Here is a 24,435-nt window from a genome sequence, read left to right as displayed (position 1 = left end):
ATTATTATTATTATTATTATTATTATTATTATTTTGATAAACATTAAAACCTGTTAAAACTTGTCTGGTGTTTTATTCCTTGTTTTTACTTTTTTGGGCATGAAAACAAAAATCTGACTTTTGGTTAACTGCTTTATATGACAATATGTATATGTGTTTTACGTTGTGTAATATGTGTTGGTGTCCCCCAAAATAAAGAGCAAGTAGTCAAATACACATTCTTGACACGTACAAAAAATGCATAAAGTTATTAGGTACACCTGAAAATTGTTGTGTACTTAATGGAGTGTCCGTGTGACGTCACAGATCAACCACACGTACAAAAAATGCATAAAGTTATTAGGTACACCTGAAAATTGTTGTGTACTTAATGGAGTGTCCGTGTGACGTCACAGATCAACCAGCCAATCAGGAGGTGGGGGTGAGGGCAGGTGTGGCACTTTTCACTTTCAGTTCAGCTTTGGCCATGATTTTTCCCTAATGAAGTGGCCTGTTATTAGTTAAAGTTAAAGTCCCAATGATCATCGTCACACACACATCTGGGTGTGGTGAAATTTGTCCTCTGCATTTAACCCATCCCCATGTGATTTTGATCCATCCCCTGGGGGAGAGGGGAGCAGTGAGCAGCAGCGGTGCCGCGCTCGGGAATCATTTGGTGATCTAACCCCCAATTCCAACCCTTAATGCTGAGTGCCAAGCAGGGAGGCAATGGGTCCCATTTTTAGAGTCTTTGGTATGACCCGGCCAGGGTTTGAACCCACAACCTTCCAGTCTCAGGGCGGACACTCTACTACTAGGCCACTGAGCTGGGTACGCCAGAAAATGGCGGAGTACTGAAAGGAGTGTCCGTATGACGTCACAGATCAACCAGCCAATCAGAAAGTGGGGGTGAGGGCGGGTGTGGCACTTTTCACTTAAACCAAGGGTGTCGATTTCCAGTCCTCGAGGGGCCGCATTCCAATATGTTTTCCAAGTTACCCTCGTTAAACACACCTGCGTGAAAAGATTTTGTTCATTTTCACATTCTGCAGGAGCTCAAACTTTTCACGCAAGTGCACTTAACGAGGGAATCTTGGAAAACATGTTGGAATGTGGCCCTGAGGACTAGAGCTTGACACCTGTGACCTTTGACCATGATATTTCCCTAATAAAATGGCCTGTTATTAGGTACACTTGAAAATGGCGGTGTACCTAATGGAGTGTCCAAGTGACGTCACAGATCCAACAGCCAATCAGAAAGTGGGGGTGAGGGTGGGTGCGGCACTTTTCACTTTCCGTGAAGCTTTGACCATGATTTTTGATTATTTGATTTATAAAAAAAGAAAGAAAAAAAAAAAACTGTGTGTGTGTGTGTGTGTGAGTGAGGGGGGACGATTCGTTGAACGATTCGTTTGAACAAATCTTTTGAGTGAACTGATTCTAAAGATTCAGGTCACTTAAAAGAACTGGACTGCACATCACCACTGCAATCCATGTCACGGTTAAGTCAAACTGAATTTTTATTTCTCTTCTTGTGCTCTCATTTTGAGCCACGGTGAAGTGGGAGACTGAAGAAGGGTGCAGCAGGGAAGGTCTGGAATCATTCCTGTCTGAGCAAGAGAAAATATGTAACGAGGGAGTGGTCGACACGTTGGCCCGCTGCAGCCTCAAATACACATGCACCTCATTCAGCAGATCTGTTTCTTTATTAAATCAGATGGTACAGCTTCACACAGAGCAAATAACTTTTATTTTCAATACAAGAGAAGCCGGTCCCCAGAGTTGCAACAGCTTAACTAGGTGTCAGGTCATTTTACAACTGAAAATTTAAAGACTCCATATCTTGACAGGTGTCAAATGTAATGGATCATTTACAAAAATAAAAAGCAGTGACTAAACACATTTGAAAACTTGTTAGGACTGCATTCTTTTGTCAAAGCATAGTTTCTCAATCACACACAAGCATGCACTTACAATACCACTGTAACCTTTTTTAAAAACTGCATAAGCTAGACAATATAACATAACTTACATTTGTAGCATAGCTTTTGAGACTAAATGTTCATCTTCTGAGGCGCACACCAATATCCCAAACTTTGTGAAGCAAAAAGCATGGACAATGTTATCTCTGGAGTACATTCACTTCCAAAGTATTCTCACTTAGTTCATACACAATATTAAAAAAATAAAGAGTGACAAAAGTCACAACATGAGAAAGTCCTTGGTTACAGTGTATAAAACATGATTTTTAAGTCGAACTTTAAGCAATATATACAAATAAGCCGTATATGTACCGCAATGTCATCGTCAATCATAATTTCACACTGTTTTTTACATGTGCTTGTACAAAACACACATCCCCACATTAGACTTTAGAGCGCACATTTGCTTAGCAGTAAATATTCCAGCATATTCCACTCCTTTCTCTCTAACGTTAATTGAATGTTTATATCACATACATTATGGCAGATAAAAACAGATCCTGGATTATGTCGGAATAGTAGACAAGGCCGATGTGGTGTTTCGCCGTCTGATGACCCGTGGCGTGCAGGACTGATGATCACTGCTGTAGAAGTTAACTTCTACTTCACGTTATCTTCCATTTTAAGCGAGCGTGTTTACAAAGTCTGGTCTCATAAAGCCTTTCTGTAATGTTGAACAAAGAAGGCAAGATAGTTATTGAAAATAGTTGTGCATAAACAAACGGACAGGGCATTCTTTTGCATTCTATGCACATGGATGAAGAACATACAGGAATACCAAATAGATCACAAAACTCCTTTTTTCTACAACAAGACAGCACATATTTTATTTGAGTGAAGGCATGTTCGTGTTGTCAAGACTTGTTCATTAGCACATAAGCTAAATGCCGCGCCCTTGGGTGGGGCAAGTCAGAAGCTGCAGGCGGTTAACCTCGAGTTTTGGCTGAGACTCGCATGAGTGTTTGTGTGTGACTGAAGATATGTGATTTTTGAACGACTGCCTTCAAAATAAAAGGGAAGAATTCCACAGAATAATTTACCTGTCACTTTTTCCCTGGGACGCATAAACACACATTCCAAAAGTCAACTGACGGGGGGTTTCCCAAAAGTGTTTTGACCATGAGAACATGCTATATGTAAGTGAAAATATGGTGTACCTTCCTATGGGTTTGGATGATTATGGAAATATATAAATTTGAGTATTAAAATCTCAAATAATAAACACATTTATATATAATAAACTTAACTCCAAAATCTCAACTTTATATTTACTTTGTAATAATAACTACAAAATAAAGAACAATCAAACATTCAAATAGCAATAATAAACAACTGATGAATATGAATTCCAGCTGTTCTGTTCACCTTGGCCTCTGAAGGGCAGTGTTCTCACTTACATTAAGATAAAAAGAGTAGAAGAATAACGTACGATTGTATTTTAGTAATGTTCTGTAACTTATCGCCTCCATGCTAATTTTCTATGAGCCTGTCAATGGGATTTTACATTGACTACTAGTATTAGCGCCCGCAATGTTTCTAAAACAAAACATGTCTTGTATTTACATATACTATATAGAACAATTAATTAAAAAAACTCTTTGAAAAATTAGATAAATCTATTAAGAGTTTCCATACGTTTTTGTAGTCTTTGTGCAGCTTCTTGTACTGGAACATGTTGCTGAGCACTGTGGCGGCTGCTTTGGCTGCTTTCATTTTTCCATAACTGCAACAACACCAAAAATAACAAACCACATGTGGCACCAATACTTGTCTATTCAACATTCTTGTACGCCACAAATGGAATGTCGGTGTTGTCGCCTCACCTGGAGTCATTGGTGTTCTTGATGGCGACCAGTTTGGGCAAGCCGTCAAAGAAGCATACGTCTCTGGCGGCGACCGAGCTGGAGGTCACCAAGTTGTTAAGAATCCCACAGATGTTGACCACCACATCGCTGGATGGCTCCTTCTGGTAGCCGTCGGCGGGCAGTTTGGTCACTAGATTGTTCACTACTTTTGTGGCTTGAAAAACAAAACAGCAACAATCAAAATCTGTTAGAACGCGTGTTCATGGGTCATTTTGTTTACTTATTATTCATTATTTCAGTTTCAGAAGTTTATTTTACCACTGAAATCTGTTAACGTAGCTTATTGAAATTGTCACTAATAATTATGATCATCATTTTGCCTATAATTTACTCTTTGTATTACAATTTTACACCTAGTACGGGTATTCTAGAAAGTATCTCCAGTGGGTCACTTTAGAGAGAGACTGACTCACCCATGTGATTCTTATCCTTGGCGTGGCGGGACAAATTTCGTAAGAAGCCCGTGATGGAACGCAGCTCCTGGTCGTTGTTGGTGCGCAACAGGTCCAGTAGAACGGGCAACATGCGCTCCTGTTCCAAGGCCAGGCGGCTCAGGACTCCCGCCCACTGAAGCAAAGCCAGACAATTCACTTCAATTAGTCAGCGTTGCGTCATTTGGAAAAGTCCAAGGTCTCCGTCGCCCGGCGCTGACCCGCTTGTCTCCTGCCGTTAGGTTCTGCAACGCTCCCGCCGCTGCCTCTCGCGTGGTTGAGTTGATCTCGCACTGCTGCAGCACGCGGTTGTACAAGGTCAAGATCTGCGGATGCCACAGCCACTCCATCCCCTTTGGAACACGGACCACCTCGGAGAACGTGGACAGGTCCTGGTTCTTGCTCTGTGGAGGAGGGAAGGGCCAAAAGAGTGTTAGGATCTGGGCTGAGTACAAGGAAAAAAAAAGTATTAGTAATACAAATATTTATTAATGATTTGATTGGTAGATGAATTGTGTTATTTACATTGTGTGTCCGTGCGCATGTATGTGTGTGTGTGTGTGTGTGTGTGTGTGTGTGTGTGTGTGTGTGTGTGCGCGCGCGTCTAGTTTGGTTCCAAAGGCACGGTGCCATCAGTGCCTTGTTTGTCAGTCAGACTGCTTGGTGGGCGGGGCTAGCATGTGCAAACATTTTCATGGTTGGCGCCTGCGGTTTTGAAGCACCTCATGAAATTCAAAGAAAAGAAAGGGAAGCGTCACGTGTGCGTACTTTGTTGGCCTTCTTGCTCTGAGGCGTGAAGCAGCCGATGGCTTCGCCTTTGCCGGAGTCCTCGGCTCGGCTCGGCCCCTCCAGGTGAATTAGAGCCGACGGCGGCATCTCGCTGTACAGCTGGTAGGAGAGGTTCCTCAAGACACACACTGCATTTTCCACCCCCTGAAGAACACACACACACAAACATCAACACACAGACACCACAAAGGGCCAAGGTAATTCTTAGCTCGGCGCTCGGGTGTGCTCACCTTGTCCTCGGCCTTGTTCTCCTCCAGCGAGCCCTTGATGTATCTCACCAAAGAATCGACCAGCCCGTGGGTTTGTCTCATCTGCTGGCGGGTTTTTTCATTCACTGAGCTCAGATTCCTGCCAAATGTGTGATAGACCATTAGAGGTGGCTTTTATTTCCCTCTGCCTTAAAATCAGCTAGAACTACTACTTTTCTTCTTCTGTAGCGACTGATGTGCAGCAATACCAAAATAAATACATTCAAAATTAATTGTGAAGGCTCGTATATTAATTGAGAAAGACAAAAACAAAATTTTTACTTTGGTGATTGTTAGTTTTAGTGCTGAAAGAAACTTAGTTGATGTGTTTTCAAAGCACTTTTTTTTTTTTTAATGAAAAATATTTTTTCAATTTAAATGTTATGATTTTGGTCAGTTTTCTCGCTCTTACTCAGTATTTTTGGAGCCATATAAAGCTCATGCGAGAAGTCATTTGGAACGACTGGCAATACCAAAATAATTTGAAATATTTGCACAGCTGAACTGAGAGTAAAAATTGCAACATTACAAAGTCACAAATTCAAAGACATTAGGTTGTCATTTGATGAAAAATGAAGGAGAAAATTAATCTACTAAAAGTGCCCAAATAAAAAAAAAAATTACGTGTTGTCTGTATTTAAATGATAAACGTCTCAGATAGGATTATAGAAATTTTGGATTTGTTATATTTAGTTTTATTTTATTTCTTTATTTTTTTAGATTGTTTAGTATTTATAACAAGTCTGCTTCATTTTAGTTGACTTTTTATTCATTTATTTTCTTTTGTTGAATGCAAGTTACAAAAAAAGCTCAAACTAAATTCTGTGTAATAAGATAAAAAACTGCTTATTGAAGAAATACCGTAATTAGAGATGTTACATTTTAGGAATGTGTGAAAGTGATAGCAACTATTCAAAACATGACTTGTTTCTTTTTATAATCTCACAACCTTTTCCCCGTGATTACAAGTTGAGTCACATCATTTTGTGACTCCATACTGACACGTTTACACTTCACAGAGGCCTTAAGAAACCAAGACAAATATGAGCTAAGGCGCACCTGAGACACCCGGTGGTATTGTAGAAGATTTCCGCCTCGGAGGCCGACTGCGTGATGGCCTCCGAGCCCTCACTGCCCGACAGCGGGATGAGGATCTTATCGGTCAAATCCGGAAGAGCCTCTCGGGCTAGTTTCTCCTTCAGGGTGTCTTTGGATGAAAGGTTCCACAAGATGCCTGGAGGAGCAGAAGAACAGGTTAGTGATGTTGAGCTCATCTTAGGCAACTCGACCGTGACAAAATAAATATGATTTGAATATTTAAAATGATTTTTGATCAATTAAAGAGTTAGCTAAAAAGATAATACAAACTTTTTTTTTTTTTTTTTTTTAGTAGCTGTTCAAAATGGAACATTTAATCCATATTATGAGAAAGAATAAAGGCCTATTGAGAATAAAGGTGCGGTCGCTATCATCTCACTTTGAGTTATTGAATGAGCCAACACAAAAGAGCAACAGACGAAAGGGGAAAAAAGGCAAAAGGACCGAGAAATGGGTGTGGCAGGTATGATGGCAGTCCAGAAAATGAAATGAAAGCTGCATGTGACATTTGGCAGGAGATGATGAACAACAAGTTGAGCTCTGCATGTTGCGTCACGCTCTGACTGCATATTCTGACCGGTGATGTTCTTTTGGAGCTCGTCGTCGGGCTCCTTGAGCGCCTCCACCAGCTGGGGGATGCCGCCCTCCTCGATCAGTGCCACTTTGTTCTCCATGTTCTCGTAGATGAGGTTGCGCGTGGCGCCGGTGGCGTAGCGCTGCACTTCTTGATTCTCCGAGTTGAACAGTTTAACCAGCTCGTTGATGCCCTTGGATTGACGCACCTTGGAAAGAAAAAAAATGTAGCTGTTTTTTAGCTAGCTGAAGCTTCCTTCATTTTTGTCCTCAACTTACTCTAATGGTCAAAACCACCACATTTCATTTCTGCACTTTTTGTGGGGAGGAAATAACTCATAAAAAGTCTGCATTTATTTTGAACGTAAACCACTCTGGTTCTTAGATGCCAGCTCCTAACACCAAACAAGAAGCTGAAAGTAGCTGGACCAAAGTGAGTTGCTACAACAGTGTCCGTTCATCGATGACCAAACCTTGTTGACCAAAATGACAACAAACAGTCACGTATGGAACCCACCCGACCAAAAGTAGAGCGTCACCTCCAACATATTGACGGCAAAAAGAATTTTTGTGGTTTGAGTGCCTCAGTAATATGTTAGCCTGAGGAATTCCAAACCACAAACAGATGAGTTTGTCGTACCTCATTTTTGGCGTCGCTGTCATTGTAGCACTCGTGTTGAATATAAGCTGCACCCAGGACTTGCAAATCGGGGTCCGGTTCTCTCAGGTACTGGACAGCTCTGGCCATATCCAAAGTTTCAATCCTGTTCGAGAAACACATGAGAACTTACATCCAAGACAGTAGCTGTTGTTGCACAAAATATTACTTTTTTTTTTAAAGTGCAACATTAATCTCAGCGTGATGTCGGCTTTTCTTCCAGTGTGATGAATTGCCACTAAATCTCACAGAAGTCTGCAAATCCACTTGGCTAACCGCACCGTGTGGGATGTGTGAAACGCGAGGCCTGAAATTGAGCTACCACACCCAAAACCAGTCGTACAGCTATGAAGCCAGGTCACAATCCATGGCACTTACAGTGAACTCACAGCACCATAAAACACTCAAATTTGAAAAGAAGGGACACCATCAAACACTCAAATTTGAAAAGAAGGGACACCATCACGTCTTCATGTTGTCGCTGCCCTTTATCACCCATTTGAAAATTAATCAAATTTTAGCGCTGATTGAAACATTTCAAAATAAATACATTTGAGGACTGTAATTGCAATTCTGTGATACAATAAAACAGCAAAATCGTTGCTCAAGGTTATCACAGCTTTGGAAATCTGAGACCGGACCATATCTTGAATCTGCCAAAAGTGTACAGTTTGCTATCATTTATCTTAAGATATGCTCGCGAGTTTAAATGTTTGGTTGTAGTACTCAACAAATCCTCACAAGAAATGCAAATGAAACTTTGGGAGACGAGATAAACAATGACAATCGTCTTACCCGTTGAGATTCCCCAAGCTTCCGATCCCCATCTGCCCATTGAAGATGTCGACACCTCGGCCCACACTCTGCATGCTTTTGACCGACATGGCCCGGGACAAAGTGCTTTGACGCCGTTGCATGGCTAAATTTCCCTGGGAACCGGAAGAAATTCCTGGCCCGATGAAGCCCGAGTCCACTTTGTCCCCTCCGAACATGCTGGACGCGCTTGACATCTGGCGCTGCAGGGTCCCCGACATGGAGCCCATGCTCATCCGGTTTCGGTGGTTAATCCTGTTGATGGTGCGGTAAGCCGGGCCTTTGTAGGAACTTTGCTGGACCATCCCCATGTCAATCTCCGGGCCACGCGGGATAGTGCCGCTGAGGGATCGGCGCATGGACCCCGCCGGGAGCGTCATGCCTCCTCCTCCTTGCTTCACCTGGCCCATGTAGCCATTGGATTGCACGAAATGGCGGCTGAAGCCGGCGTCACGGTCGGAGGCCAAGCTGGCTCCGTCGCTGCCGTCCACCATCCAAGCATTTGACGGCATCGTCTGCTGCCTCATGGTGTGTAAGGCGACCATATCAGGTTCCAGGCGAGCTTGGTACTGGTTCCCCTGGTAAGTGCCCATGTGGGCATCTTCACGGTAATAACCTCCGCCGAGTCGTCCGCCGCCGACGCTGATCTTGTGCATCTGGGCCATGTCCGGGCCGGCCGAGAGAGAGCTGAAACGGGACCTCTGCGATATCTGTGGCGTCTGGAGATGGAGGAGGGAGCGAGTGTTAGACTTCAATGTCGAGGGAGTGTTACTTATTGCGATCCGTGTTCTGTTTGTGTGGGGGCGCGTGTATGCGTCACTTAATTTAGAGGAATCAACGTCGGTTTCCCAATACCCAATGCATGAGTCAATCGCAAGGTATTGATTTCCTCATATATTCTACAGAGGTCTAAAATTTCATGTCAGTATTTAATCTAGACAAACTAATCCAGGGACCTCCTGTGGGGGTAAAAAAAGCATAAAATTGGAATCTAGAAGGTGGATTTGAAATCCCTGAATGGGTCTTTTGACAGCTCTTTGTGAAATACCACACATGCCAGTAGAGATGGGGTCTCAAAGTCCAGTCCTCGGGGGCCGCATTCCTACATGTTTTCCAAGTTACCCTCGTTAAACACACCTCATTCAATTATCAGGCTGCTGCAGAACGTGAGGATGAACTGATCATTTGAATCAGGTGTGTTTAACAAGGGAAACTTGGAAAACATGTAGGAGTGCAGCCCCGAGGACTGGACTTTGAGACCCCTGCAGTAGTAGGGACCGCTCACACTTTGTGAATACACGCTCAAAGTAGGAGTTTAGGGTGAAATACTCACCATTGTCCTTGAGCCTGAGAAGATGTAGGACGCCTTGGAGCTTGGATTGTACGTCTGGTATTTCATAGTGGAAGACCCACCATAGTCTGGAGGAAAACAAATAGTTACTACCGGCCGTGTCAGTTAAACAAGCGCACCACCTCAAATGCCTCTTAAGTCTTTCAGCTCGACTTTTCACATGGCTTGAGAAAAATGTGGACGTAGAGCAAGACATTTCACGTGGCTATTTGAAATACATTTGTTACTTGAAATAAACGTGGTATATGAGTTATTTTGTTCAATGTTTTAGTGAGGAACAGGGCGGGAGTGATTTCAAAAAACAGGCCAAGGCAGAAAAACAAAAATTATCGGAGTTTTTTGTTTTTTTCCAAGGAAGGCTCTCCCTCCCACACATTTAACTTCCCATCACTGTTTCTCTTCATACGAATTTTCACTTTATTAAGCAAAGCGCTTCATAAAAGCTGGCTCAGCCTTTGAGTGCCACTCAGAGGTCAAAGGAGGTTGGAAAAAAAAAAAAAGACTCATGCATTTTTTGCATTTCTGTTTGTGTAATAAACACTCAGCAGTGAGACTGAACAACTTTGAGAGAGGCAAATGCGACCCTCCTCCATCTTTCAATACGTATTATGACTGTGATTTAATATGTTATTATTTTTTATTTTTCAAGGTGCTTTTATGTATTTTTTGTATTAAAATAAACAATATCAGATTTAAGATAAAATGTTTTGGTGCAAGAATAAATCAGTAAATTGGGATTTTCAGCCCTTTTCAGCAAACAAGAGCCATGTCAAAAATCCTTATTTTAAATCAACGGTCTTAAAAGGATATTTTTGTGGCTTATGCTGGTGTTCACTATAATACAGCACGTTGGTAACACTGTGCATTTTGATATACAGTAATTCAGTCATCAAAACAAGGACTAACCAAATCCTGATAATAAGGGGACTTAACCCGCATCCCTGAGGATTTAAATACGGGGCAAAAACTTGCTCTTTATTTATAGTTCACAACCAAAGCACATCCTGCTCATTTTTCTCAGCAGTCTGTTCCACAACTCAAAGCAGGTATCTTTTCAAATAGTGGGTCAAAAAATTGGTCACGAGAACAGCAAAGTGCAATTCTATTTAGTCAAACATAGGTGGGATAGTCACAACCAAGCGGTTGGACTTAAGTTAACGTCTATTAGTCCAGTCCAAACATGAAAGTCTGTCTCATCAACCTGAGAGCAAAAGTGACATGAGGAGTCGCTTCACGCTTGATAAGACGTGAAACACACAAACCGGTTTGTACAGAGAAGAATGATGACTGATGCATCCCTAACACCCCCCGCGTCAAGTGTCAACGCCCAGGCACACCTCAGACATCACACATGAAAACGCGCCCCGTCACCATTTCAAACTCTGAACTTTTTCCCCCCTCCCGTCTAAAGTCATCAATGACTGTTGCCAGTGCCTCCCTCGGACGTTGCTATTTACAGGAAGCGTGTATTGTACAGGAAACACAGGAGGACTAACTATCCTTCTAAATTCTTATTTTAAACACTGGCTCCCATTTTCTCAGTAATGGGAGTGTCTTGTGCTGAGTGCTGTACCAGTTGCAAAGGAGGGTCTATGGCGTGATGCAACAACTCGCAACTGGAAGTGATCCTCCTCGCCGAGTGGTCATGTTTTACCTCAAGCATGCTTCAAAGTTAATCCAAAGAAATATCTACACTAAAATGCTGCATTCCAGACATTTAGGAGGATACTTGGAGTGTACATAAAGACATCTTACAGAACGCGCCTGTGGACTGATGAAGCTTCATTTTGAAGCAGTCATTTTGAAAGGGTCACGTGAGCTTTATTAAAAAAAAATCAAGTGAACAAACGATACACAGCTTAGGGGAAGTTCACTCATGACCCTTCACTTCCCCTTTGGAGACTCCAAGTTTATGTAAGCACCTCACCGTGACGTGGGCATACATGAGCTTCTTGATAACGCCAACCTCACGAATAACTCAACATAGCATGGCCTTAGAGGTGTCCGTTTTTCCGTACCATTGTTGCCTCTTAACATGTGCCTAAGAGCAGGAACTCGGAGGGGCAGCCCAGAGGCGCACGTTCATTTCACTCTGCTATCGCAGGAACGTTGATGAAAGCCATGCTTGTTGCAGCCTGTTATACATTAACCCTTTGAAATGCTGTGCTCGCAAAGAAATTCTGGCTGGTGTGTGGCAATAACCTGCAGGCAACCTGAACGGACACATTCCGATTTTAGTTGATAATGTTTCATGCTAACTTCATACTGCTATTGGTGACATTTTGAATTGTTGCCTAATTATGGAAAGCAAATGTTTTCTTGAGACCAACTTAATTTTAATTTAATGATCTTTTTACTGAGTAGTATAAATTATCACTAATTTTACTTATATTGAAGGCTCTTAAGCTTCCTGTGAGAATGTCAATTTGTTTTATACATTTATGTAACTTTATTGCTTATGTACAGGCTGTCTTATCAATTTGAAGAAAACACTAAGGGGGTGGGGCTTGTACTAAAAGATTTCAAATGTGCAGATATGGGATGTCTTTAAGTCCCTAGTATCGCACATACAATTTTTGTTTATTTTTCTCAATATCACAATATAGGATTGCAATAAATGGTTGTCTCAAGTGCATTTCGGTCATTCTAAATTTATGCGTGTTTTTTAAATTTACTTTATTGATTGGAATAACTTTACTTTTATTAATTGGACGTCTCGCGCTGCGGATTTAATTAAATACAAAAATGTCGGACTAGTTGTTGTCTTACCTGACATGGCGGAGGTGACAGCGGAGCCATTGTGACGCGGAAGTGTAGACTTTTCGGCCAACCTCATCTGAACCTGCTGTTGAACCCGGCGAGCCCTCGCCATCTCGTCCGAGTTCGAGGTGCCGCACCCGAGGTGGATGTCGGTCGGGAGGCCGTAGGTGGTGACGGAAGTGTTGGGCTGCAGAGCGGACAGAAAGACATTCTCAGAGGCCACGGAGCTCATTTTGGAAAAAGTAGCGCGTCCAGGCGCGGTGCTCGCGGAATGAGGGAGTGGAGGAGCGCTGAGGCTCCCCCACTCAGCAGAGGTGCATCAGGAGGGGGCGGAGCCATAGCACACTGGACCGCGCCTGACGCACACAGGTGAGCGAAACGCTTCTTGCGTAACAACGTACTTACAGAGAAGTACAGACGTTTGAGTAAAAACAATACTTTGGGCTTTTCAGGTTCAAGTAGAAGCATGGATTCAATTCACGTTCTTCAAAGTAAAACACCATATACTTTGAAGTATTAAGTCCACAGCCTGGATTCAACCTCCTAACTGCATTACCAGTCGAAACGTTTGAGACACCCTCAAATTCAAATGGTCTCAAACACATTAAGAGATAAATCTTAATAATGTACATGTCATAAAACATCATCTACATCATAAAGCCGACTGAGAAAACATTAAGATGTGCAAAGCTGCTATCTAGGCAAAAGGGGCATACTTTGAAGATTCAATTATAAAACATTTAGTTGTGCATCAGTATTTATTCATATTATCAATGATTTAGGTATAAATGTACAATTCAGTAAATTTTTAAATAATAAAAAAACACTGGATTAGTTTAATAACTTAGTTAAGTCATACTGTACATTAGTGCTGAACACTTTTCTAATCTAATTGTGACTTATTTCTACAAAATTTCTACAAATTTAAATACAGTAAGGAAGTATTTGTACTAAAAGATGTTCAAAGATACTACAAAACAATAAAATATTAGCTTAGTAATGAATACAGTAATTAAAAAGAAAGTGTATTTTTTTTAATTTTCCACATTTTTATTTTGCTTTCTGACTTGCCTGTTTCCAAAAGGAGATGAACAAAAATGGCCCCCCTCCCCCCCTCCTCCCCAGACACAATACAGACATCCGTCTGGATTATTCATCGTGTGCAACTCTGTGGATCTACATTGCTTAAAGACTCAATGATCCCATTAAGAAATCACATCCACTCTGTGATATCATCATGCTAAATTATTACTTTTCAGGGTCATTTTCAAAGATTTTGTTTATTTTATTTTTTAGGCATACCCCTCCTCAACAACATCTAATATTTACATAATAACCATGTGTTGTTGGAGTTTGATTATAGTTTAATTTTAGTTTAGTATGGTTTAGCTTATCTTAGTTTAGTTTGAAGAGTTTGATAACACATTAATCGCGAATGTGTGTGCGTATGTGCACGAGGAAGCAGACAGTCTTTCCTGCCAAACTGGCTCATCAAATGAGTCATATTGTAGTTTTTGTCCACAAAGTTTTAATAAACACCAGGTTGCTTTGTTTTTAAAACTATTTTAAAGTTTACATGTTATTATAAAATATTATATGTAAATGTATTTATATTTGTGGTTTGAAGACAAAATACAAAATGTATTTTGATTCCCACGACTGTCCGTCATGTACAAAATGCTGTACGTACATGACAAAACTACAGCAGTTCACCTTCATATATTTTGTAGATTTTAAATTGGGATTTGAGCTTATGTGTGAATAGCCACAAATGGGTACAAGGTGTGGCACAGTCGTTAGGTGACTCCACACCTAACATTTATCTCGAGTGTGTTACTATGAGTCAGTATTCTAACAGCAAGCAAAGAGCAAGTTTGCATATGCCTGCATATTTGTGTGCTTGCTTGGGATATCACCCTTTGACAAAAACATGTTCTCGATTTCACTTCTACAATTAATTGTCCACCAAACATGGCAAGTGGTTGTTAAAATTTGATAACATGTGGAAGAATACGATTCCACCCAACCCATCAGTGAAGGAAAATAAACACTGCCAACTGTCGGGCAATATTTTAAGTATCGTTAACATTCTTATGTCTTAAGTGCAAGTCATAAAACACTCAAGTTTTGGCTTAAGGACAGACGACAAATGTCAATAAAGAAAATAGTAAAAGATAAAAAGGCCTAGCGGGGTACAATAAATGAGTTATGATTAAATATAATCAGAGAAGTACTCTGTTTAAAAACATGATTAAAAATGGAATAGAAAATACTTTTCTGGAATGAATTAAGCAGTGAAATTAGCAATTCTAAAACATATAGCTAGCTTTAAATTTCTAACGCTAATGAATAAATGCTGACCTACCATTGCCACTGAGGCTCAGCTGTTTGTAGATGTGATATACCTTCCTTCCTTCCAAGCGGGTGAGCAGATGTGTTACAATTTTGTTCCCAAGTCTTAATTGTTACGTCTGTGTGAACTGTCACCGCCCTAAAAAAAAATTCAATTCTAGCTGCGTGTCAATACAAGACAGGCCCCAAACAAAAGGTGAGTCAATGAGAGGCCGGTGACAGCGCAGCAGGGTGTGTTAGCGAAAGGCCGCAGGGGAGTGCAAGGTGACAGGAAAGAGAAGTGAGATCCAAATAAGTATGACGCTTCCCTACAAGACGTGGGAAGTCTTCATGAGAAGTCGGGGAGGGTTCAGACTCGCTTCTGCCAAATGCCCGCATTTTATTTTTAGTCTTTCACGTCCTGAAATTATTTTGAAGGGTGTTACTTTTGTGAAGGAATGATTCAAGACATCACATCATCTATTCTCTGTCCCATTCAGATGATGTGAGTGACAGGAATTTAGCAAGCGTGATCTCGTCACTGTTAGTTGGCCAGGGTGTGTTTGGGGTTGATATGAGAGCGTGATTGGCAAGTGAGAGTGCTAAGCTTGTTTTGCAAGCTGGCTCATACCTGAGGGGAAACGGCCCGCAACAGTCACTACCGCTTTGAGATCAATCTGTCGGTCTGTCTATCGATTAGAGACGGAATACTGGAATGTGAAAAAATGGGAGAAAAAAAAAACTCAGGTCATGACCTTAGTAAGGTGATATATTGAGAGGAGACATGTTGACTTTTGCATGAAAATGCCTCCACAGCCATCCAGTGTAAAATAAATAATGTTAATCTTGGGTCATCCGTCAATTTCTGAAAACGCTCCTTTAAGTGAGCCGTTGTGCACTTATATCTGTTACATAACCATGCCCACACATGAGATTCTCGGCACCGACCATATACAGCTAGGCTGGGCGAGCTACTACTCTGATAAGTTTATTTATATAGCTGATAATCACAAGCTAGTGTCACAAGCTAATCACAAGTGTGTCATAGTACCATGCTTTTATGTAAATACACTAAAAAACATACTGTTTCGATATAATTCAAAATTTTCCGGCAAAATACCACAAAATAAAAGTTATCATTTTTTAAGAATGAACACTGGCAGCGAGTTCCAGATAATTTGCCAGAGGTGTCACGGGTATAATTATCTATCAGTACAAAGCTGTTTTTGAAGGAGGGGAGCTCAGGTTAATGTGGGAGAATTTTACTTGGCACACGACAGTAACAAGCTGATGTCTGCGCCGGTCGCCAGGCAACTGCTGTCCGTTTGAAAATAATAAGATGGTAGTGATCCTCGCTTATCCCTCTGCCAGATAATTCTCTGGAAGCACACTATTATGATCCACGGTGCCGTCAAATAATCAAATATTGTTTTGGATCAAATGGAATGATCCAACTAATGCAGTAGTATTTTATAAGAGTATCGTATAATATTGGCAAATATCCCATCACAACATCTAGATCTGGAGATTTTTCCCAAAATATCTGAATGACAGACATGGCAAACAAATCTGTTTTATGTAGAATTAAACTTTTTGTTTTATTTTCTCATTTAGAATTCTATTAAGCTCTTGTCAAATACATACAAAATATGTTGTATTGTATCATCATCTGGTATTAGTTTAAAATCCAAGTCCTTGAAAACATCAATGAATTATCAACAGCCAAGAATAACTCAAATGAATGCACTGTACATTATAGCTTTCGGAGTGGCTACAGCGGCGCCCCCTGCTGAACGATATGGTAATTACAGTAGCATATACACAGTATAATGGCTTATAATCATAATACAATAGGTATAAAATGCAAGTGACTACATCCCAGAATGGTGACTGTAAAGTTAACCGTGCGTTGTCGCTGCCTAATATAGATCAAATGATAGGTAAACATGTAAACACTATTTTATCAGGTATAAAAAGTCTTAAAAGTTAAGTCATTGTTTGACTTGCTTTCGCACACTTTGCGGTTGGTTGCACACAATTGCTGCATCGTGCCACAGGAGCTTCACACGCCATTGCTCTCATTAAAGGTACCCGGAAGAAGGCTTGGTAACATTTAGCCTTAAAATAGTATAAAACAGTATTTTTCTGCATCATAATTTAAAACAGTTCCTAGGTAGTGAGTGGAAGTCTAAACTTGTAACGATACATTTCTATTCAATTTCACAAGCAATCTTAATCGCTCGCAAGCAGTTCCATTATTGACCAAACCTGCTGGATTCGACTTTGTGACGTTACCAGCAAGTTTCCGTGACAAGGAAAGTGCACTGGGTGTGTCTGTGCCGGAAATACAAGTCAGTTAGGTTTTGATAGTGTGGGAGTGTACTGCGCGATGTTTTACAACCTGCCTTCTCGTGGTGATGTAAGGCATTACAATAGCCACTGTTTTTTATATTGATACGTTACACCTCAATAAGTGCAGTTTTTAAATCAAATATATTGTTATAATATACTAAAACCAAGCACATTTTTATTCTCTCACAGTGTTCTCTCAACAAATCTGCATTAGATGTTAATAGTGGATTTCTGCATTTTTTAATGGATTTAAGGAGGCAACATGTGGTGAAGATCTGAACACATCTGCCTCACTTTCCTCCTTTTATTCAAATCAGGGAGATGTTAGCGCTCTGAGGCAGATGTTCTAACCATTAATCCATCACGCTGCAGAAGACAAAAAAATCTGCACAGATACAGCACGAAGATGGTTTATTAAACAAAATTGACTGAAAACATATTGCGGTGCGATAAAATAATAAGGTTGCAGGTGACTGTTGAACCCCTGCTGGTCCGATCATGTAACAGAGAGACGTCACAATCAAACATGGCCGCTCCTGAGATCAACATAAGACGTGCATATGTACATTTTATACATCTATAAAAAAACAGCAAGTCAGCAAACTATTCCACAGCATACTGTTTGTACACTGTAGAGAGTTAAGTTATGGATATGCTATATAATAAATAGACATATACCTTAATTGTATTTAGTATAAAACAAAATAAAAGCAGAAATATCCACCATGCTGTGTTCTAGAAATAAGAAAGAGGAGCTACTGCATGAAAACCAATGTAAGTCCATGAAAGTGTCACGGTACTCATCCGTGTGTGGGCTCAGTACGCTGGAGCGTTATGGATCCCGCAGCAAAGCACCATGGTGAAGATCATCTCAAAGATCTAAAAAGGGAGATAAAGAAAAATCCCATTTGACTCACATGGTTCTTGCGTTGGCATGCGGGGAGTAGGTGGGGCAACCGGCTCACCATGATAACGGCTACCACCAGAGCGGCCAGACCGATCAGATAAAGCTTCTCGGAAAAGAGCTCGATCAGCTTGTCGTGACAGCTCTATTTGGAAACACCAACATTTTACCACAGTAAAACAGAAAATACGGGCTGGAATAAGGAGAACAAAAAAAAAAAGGAAAATACCAAATTAGGAGTGTTTTACTACCTGAGATTTGAGAAAATCGTCTGGTGACTTTCTGGGACATAAAGTGCCGACGACTTGTTTGAAGAGCGCTGTGTCTTCTCCTTTACCACAACAATCGAGCTGGTGCGAAGGCAAATCAAAACTTGATTATCTAAATGTAGCCTAACTTGCCAAAATATTAGATACACACGCATAATTTAATGTGGTACAAAAGTTGAACGTATTGTTCAATTAATGGCTCTCCAAGGTGATGAAATCATTTCTTATTCTTGTACAACTAATATGGCTAGAAAATAACAGAGACTACAAACCCTAAAATTAAACCTTTGACCTACCGTGGTGTGAAAAACATCCAGCACTTTGACGGCAGCGTCTTTACTGGGAGAGCCCGAGACGTCCACAGCCTTGATGTACGCCGAGTCGTAGAAATTGATCAATTCTTTGGAGATCTGCAGACAGGCTTGTTGTTACTGTCAATCAAAATCGTTGATGCGATGACCAAATGTTGCAAATGTGTCCTCACTGTATCCCTGTTCATGAAACCCCAGATGGCTGCAGCCACTTCACAAGCAAAGAGGATGACCAAAAAGAAAAAGAACTGCAGAAAAAAAATTGAATTTCAGTCCAACAATTTTTATGAATTTTCAATGTATTTTGTATTTTAAGTCAATATATTCTCACCGTTCCCAAAAGGCATTGAGATTCTTGAATGGCACCATAACAGCCGAGGAAGCCCACCAGCATCATCACAGCGCCGACAGCTATCAGAATGTAGACACCTGCCAAAAAAAAAACCCCCCAAAAAAACATGAAATATGACCCAAAAGAGAGCGCTCACTACCACCACCAGGGGGCGACAAAGACAACATAGAGCTTGTATGTTCCTTGTTCATTGATCCATATACTGTTTGGTAATGGACTTCCTGGATGTTTCTGGCTCCCTGTAGGGTGACATGACATTATTGACATCCTGGAGATAAACAGCTCCCAGATCTCGTGTGGGGAGAAGAGGTGGAGCCTCAGGCCAGGAAGTGGCTCCCAGACACACTCACACAATAAACCTCTCTAACCTGTCACCCCCCACACAGCATTATCCATCCCACGCAAGAGACATGAGCGCCGCGAAGATCAACACATCTAAACATTCTCAAAATTAACATCGATATCTTCCTTGACATTTTTTACTGATTGTGACATCCACTGATTTGAATGGCGGTATTGTAGAGGCAGTCCTGCAGTAGTAAGCAATGAGTAAAAATAAAAATATTAAAAAAAAAAATGTATAAAAAATATAATATAATAAAATATACAGCCAATTTTTTTCTGGATTCATTATTTAGCTCCGGGAAAGGTGGACTATGAATAATAATAATTTGTACATTCTTTGTATAAACAGACAGACACTAGCCCAGTAAGAATTTGATTGCTCAGTTTTGTGTTTTTGTTTATTGTATACAGTAAATTTTGAATTCTAAATTTTTGTTAGTGTTACATCCTAATCTAATTACTCTTATTTGTAAGTAAAAAATAATGTTGATGATTTTTAAAGAATAATCTAGTTTCACAGCAATTCCAAGGCCTCTCGGCACCTGCAGAATGAAATCTTTTCAGGCAGATGCTGTGGGAGCAGTCTGATTTGAAAAACAACATCCACACTAACGCAGCCTGACAGTGGTCGAAAAAGAGTCTGACAGATTCCGACTCTCTGCAGACCTCACAAACAGCACACGCACAAACCATCCCTCCTCCTCTTTCAGGACCCTGAGGTTTTTTTTTGTTCCAGTGAGCCCAGTTACCAGGCTCGGTAACCCAGCAATGTGGGAAAAGCAGCCATTATTTCCACTGCCTTCCATTACTATGACAACACCCTTTGAGGTTTGAAGGCCATTGAGATGGCACCGGGGAAGTTCATTTATTTCTTGTCTCACTGTGTAATCTCTAGGGGGGGGAGGGGGGAGGTGAATATCCACTAAAAGCCCCCACTTGGATGTCTCTTTTCGTCTTCTCTCAGCCACTATTTACAACAGCAAAAAAAACATGGCAAAGTCAAGTCCTTGCTGTCTTTTGTCATTGGTCCATGATAAAGAATATAATCTTTGAAAGGAGTCATAGTGAAGATAAGCGTTCATGACAAATACACGTAAGAACGAAAATAACACATACACACAGCGCAATAATCTCTAATGGTACTTAATATTATAATAATAATGAAAATAAAGGTAGACAGTATTTGGCATGACCAATATAGTAGCCAAATTCAGTAATTAGTGCTGGATAGAAATGATGAAATTGACATTTTTGGGTGTGTAGTCAAGGTGATTAATCGACAACCAATCCAATTATTCAACTCGAGACCTTGTTTACGTTCAAACTGTTTTTGTTATTTCAGCATTTTAGCAGTAAATATCCCCAGATTTCTCTTGTCCGCCATAGAAGTAGACTTGTGTTGAATAATAATAATAATAATTTAAAAAGAAACATTTGAAAAACAATCATCAACATTTTTGCCCATTTCCTGGATGTCAACTTGAAAAACGCCCTGTTTTTTAATAAAGGGAAGAAAATTCAAATCCAGCCAATTAGACAGGATTCATTTTTGCTTTGGTTTGGTGGCATTTTGTTTCATTCTTATTCCACAAACGCAATATTAATCAAAATTCTGCATTTTAGACTAGTGGGGGATGCTTTATGGCAAATAAAAATGTTGGCTTGAGTTCCCCTTTAAGATTCAGAAGTTACAACATAATCTCGAGAGCATTAAGAACTGTGTCTCAAAATTGGATTTTTATTGTCATTCCCATTCTCAGTTCTGAGAAGAAGCTGCAAGCAGCGTGCCAGCAGCAACTGCGCTCAGCGCTCAAGCACTGCCCCAAAGTTTGGACAATATGTATTTTGAGCCTTACATAAACACCAGGTTGATGTGCCAGCGTGCTAAAAACATCCATGCTAAACTCTAATTTGAAGGTTAATGTGCAGATGTCCAAGGTTATTTGAATTATGTCAGGGCGTATGTTTAAGGGCGGGCCAAAACAGAAACAGTCCCTTGATCTTGCTTGGGTGGGCCTCTCCAAAATCACTAGTAGGCCTTTCCTCTATAAAAAGCCTGCATTTGTGAAGCTTCCTTATACTTAGTGAGGAGGGAAGTATGGGAGAACGGAGAGCGGGCCAAATTGAAATGAATGGGTTCACGCCACAAAAAGGCAACATGATGGAAACGTTGAAATTGTATCATGTTTCGCATGTTTGGGGGCCAGCTGAAGGCACTGAAGGAAAATGACGGATGCTGTGAGTTAACCTGAGGAGCACATTCCCGATTGTGGAATTCCGTTACGGAAACAAATCAACACGCGTGATGGCTTTATTTTTGCACTGTGCTCGCAACATCTGTTGACAACATCTGGCCTCTCTCAATGGAGCATGCTGTTTTTTCTTTTCTTTTTTTTTTTTTTTTTAGGACTTGGAGGTGGAAGATTGAATGCACACCTTCGGAGTGTCAGACAGACAGCTGGTTGAAAATGTCACGCTGTGGATTTACGCAGGTCCTGTTTCCTGGTCTCTTCTTAGAGGTCAAGAGATGTTTGTATTTGAGCCCCAAGATTTGTATCTTCTAGAAAATGACCTTCCTGTCTCGTAAAAAAAGTCTTTCAAGAGACGAGATGTCTGCGACTTCAAGGGTTGAATACATTTAGTGAATAAACTATGGTGTGATTTGATAAGGCGAGGCTCCATTAAACATTCCCCAGCAACCAATATTTCCTTTCCTATTATTAAATATTTAAGATTCACTTTGGAGATGGATGCCTTTAGTCGATATTCGCATTTGGATCCAGCTCCAAAACATCTGCTTTTACTCACTTCAGTAACGATTACTATTGTGATTATTATTATTGTGGTTGTAGTTTTTATCGTTGCAGAACGCCACAGTGTCAGAAATCACATAGTGGGTCTTAAATTGCCAGCGCCTAACAAATTGGGCGCTGTTGGCAACAGGTGTAAAAATGGTGGCGAAGTCCATATTCAAACCTGAGGCAAGTAAATACAGAGTTGAAAGGGGCTTTGTCATCTGCCATTTGACCATGGGCGGAGCTAGGACCTTTTTCGTGGAGGGGTTGGAGGGGATGGGTCAAGGAGTGGGTACACAAAACATTTTTTTGACAAACCCAAATAATTTGTAAGAAAGTGAGGATAAATATTCATTATGGTGTCCTTACAGAAGATGGGTGGAAATGTTGAAAAAAAAACATCCCAAACAAATCCGAAAATACCCAAAAGTCAATTATGTGCCCTGGAAACTGGGGGAGGGCATACTTACTCAAACTTTTTTTCATTGCTTAGTGTTCAACCCTGCACTCTACTAACAACAAATCATTTGTAAGGGCGACTTATTTATACAAAGTCGAACAACCCCCGCAACCAACAATGTTGACAAAATTTCTTAAACGAGAACAGCAACCACAAAGCTCAAGCTGTCTCCCTGTGCTGGTGACTAACATACAAGTAAGTCTTTAACCCAAAAAAACATTCTAATTTGCATCAGTTACCATGAGCAAAGCTTTAAAATGTTTATTTCCCACTTGACTCACTGATATAGAAGGTGCCCGGTGCCTGTTGGCCTTCAAACTGAAGCATGAGGAGGCTGCCTGTTTGACTGTCATGACGGAGCCACAGGGCAACTCCTAAGATCACTCCTCCAGCCAGCTGCAATGAAAGGAGGGATACTATCAGTATGATGTCATCGTTATTCTCAGTCCATCACGAAGAATTCCACATTTTGTTAAAGTCATGTGTTACAACATCCCTCTTAGAAATTCAACTTCTATCAGTGCTCATGTGTGTGCAGGTCTACTGGAAGGATGTGAACTGTCCGCTGGCCTTTATGGAAAGTGATGAGAGGACTTCCTGACACGGCAGTGACCTACCGTGGCCTCCCAAAAAATGAACTCTTCAACATTATCTCCTCTCTGTTTCTCTCCTACGCTACGCAGAAGGAATGCGGACCACAGGCTGAGATGTACTACAATGTCACACATGCTGTGATTGTACAAAAAGTACAAATTTGTAGTTCATCCAAAGTTTATACAAAGTCATCCTCAAATTTAGAACCCTCACGGCATTGCATTGTTCTCCAAGAGACAGGAAGCCAAATCCTCAACGTGAAAAATGGCATTTTTTTTTCACAATGACAAGCCAACAGAGGAAACACTCGAGTGTGTGTGTGTGTGTGTGTGTGTGTGGCATGCCCAGGATATGCTGTTCATCTAAAAAAAGATAAGTAGCGAGAAAAAGCAAGTGGAAATTCACAACTGGTCAATTCCGGGTATTTGTGAAACAAGAATAAAGAACGTAAACATGTTTTCAGGAAGTATGATGTGATGGTGGCAAATTAGAGAATTATAGACATTTGGTGGAAAATTAATTTTTGTGAAAGTTTCAAAGCAATTACAACCAATAGCTCTGTTCATTTCTTTCTGTTTATTCTGAGAATTTTGAAGCTGTTCCCTGTAACCTGTTATTTTGCTCACATGGTTAACATGAGATGTATAAAAAGAGGAGTAAATGTTTAGACCCAAGCCCACCCAGCGTGAAATCCTCCCCTCTCCTTCTTCTTCCAGCCACTCCACACTGCTGCTTGACCATGCAGAAAATGACAGTGACATTTGCTGCACTTTGCCTCCTCAATTGATGCAGCTCCCTTTGCACAATTAACAAAGTAAAGTAACCAAAGGTCACAAAAGCACACAAATGTTACGCCGCTCGCTCGACAGAAATTATATTTGTTGGAACACAAAACATGAAAAGGTCAAAAAAAAAACTTACCCAGAAAATAAAATTAAAAAAGAATAACATATATTTAATGCATTGCGTGCATCCTGTCACCGCCATGTTGCCAGCTTTTTTCTCAGTTTCTCTTCTTTGAGTCCGGCTAGGATGTGAGGCCAGTCAACAAATCCAGAATCACCCACACTCGCCACCAGTTGAGGTATAAAGAGCCTGACTGCTGCAAACTCCTCCTTTATAATGAAGAGTGAAAACTGAGACACAGAACTGCCCACCAGGAGGGGGAAGACTGA

General features: G+C 40.8%; 2 protein-coding genes across 4 annotated transcripts; both read right to left on the bottom strand.

The window, feature by feature from the left end:
• Nucleotides 1-1,666: 1,666 nt before the first annotated feature.
• Nucleotides 1,667-15,149, bottom strand: LOC148396058 (plakophilin-3-like). Of its 3 annotated transcripts, none has more exons than XM_088378673.1 (14): nucleotides 14,913-15,149; nucleotides 12,557-12,734; nucleotides 9,770-9,855; nucleotides 8,419-9,155; nucleotides 7,606-7,729; nucleotides 6,970-7,174; nucleotides 6,354-6,528; nucleotides 5,277-5,394; nucleotides 5,026-5,190; nucleotides 4,479-4,661; nucleotides 4,240-4,393; nucleotides 3,785-3,980; nucleotides 3,597-3,684; nucleotides 1,667-2,625 (listed from the first exon to the last, which is right to left on the bottom strand). In XM_088378673.1, the coding sequence occupies exons 1-14, from the start codon at nucleotides 14,913-14,915 to the stop codon at nucleotides 2,584-2,586; spliced, it is 2,454 nt and encodes an 817-aa protein (XP_088234799.1). In that variant the 5' UTR covers nucleotides 14,916-15,149; the 3' UTR covers nucleotides 1,667-2,583. The 3 variants fall into 3 exon arrangements, with proteins under 3 accessions (XP_088234799.1, XP_088234797.1, XP_088234798.1); XM_088378671.1 differs by lacking the exon at nucleotides 14,913-15,149 and adding an exon at nucleotides 12,953-13,102; XM_088378672.1 differs by lacking the exon at nucleotides 14,913-15,149 and having other exon boundaries at nucleotides 12,557-12,872.
• A 2,475-nt stretch (nucleotides 15,150-17,624) lies between these two features.
• On the bottom strand, nucleotides 17,625-24,382 carry LOC148396057 (CD81 antigen-like). The gene is made up of 8 exons (XM_088378674.1): nucleotides 24,182-24,382; nucleotides 22,948-23,062; nucleotides 19,046-19,143; nucleotides 18,888-18,962; nucleotides 18,700-18,813; nucleotides 18,386-18,484; nucleotides 18,196-18,279; nucleotides 17,625-18,109 (listed from the first exon to the last, which is right to left on the bottom strand). The coding sequence occupies exons 1-8, from the start codon at nucleotides 24,245-24,247 to the stop codon at nucleotides 18,047-18,049; spliced, it is 714 nt and encodes a 237-aa protein (XP_088234800.1). The 5' UTR covers nucleotides 24,248-24,382; the 3' UTR covers nucleotides 17,625-18,046.
• Between the last annotated feature and the right edge of the window lie 53 nt (nucleotides 24,383-24,435).

Source organism: Syngnathus floridae, chromosome 6 (assembly GCF_059516105.1).
Source record: "Syngnathus floridae isolate MCC-2025c chromosome 6, RoL_Sflo_1.0, whole genome shotgun sequence".
NCBI lineage: Eukaryota > Metazoa > Chordata > Actinopteri > Syngnathiformes > Syngnathidae > Syngnathus > Syngnathus floridae.
Note: the sequence above shows the minus strand (reverse complement) of the source record. Positions and strands in the feature narration are given on the sequence as shown.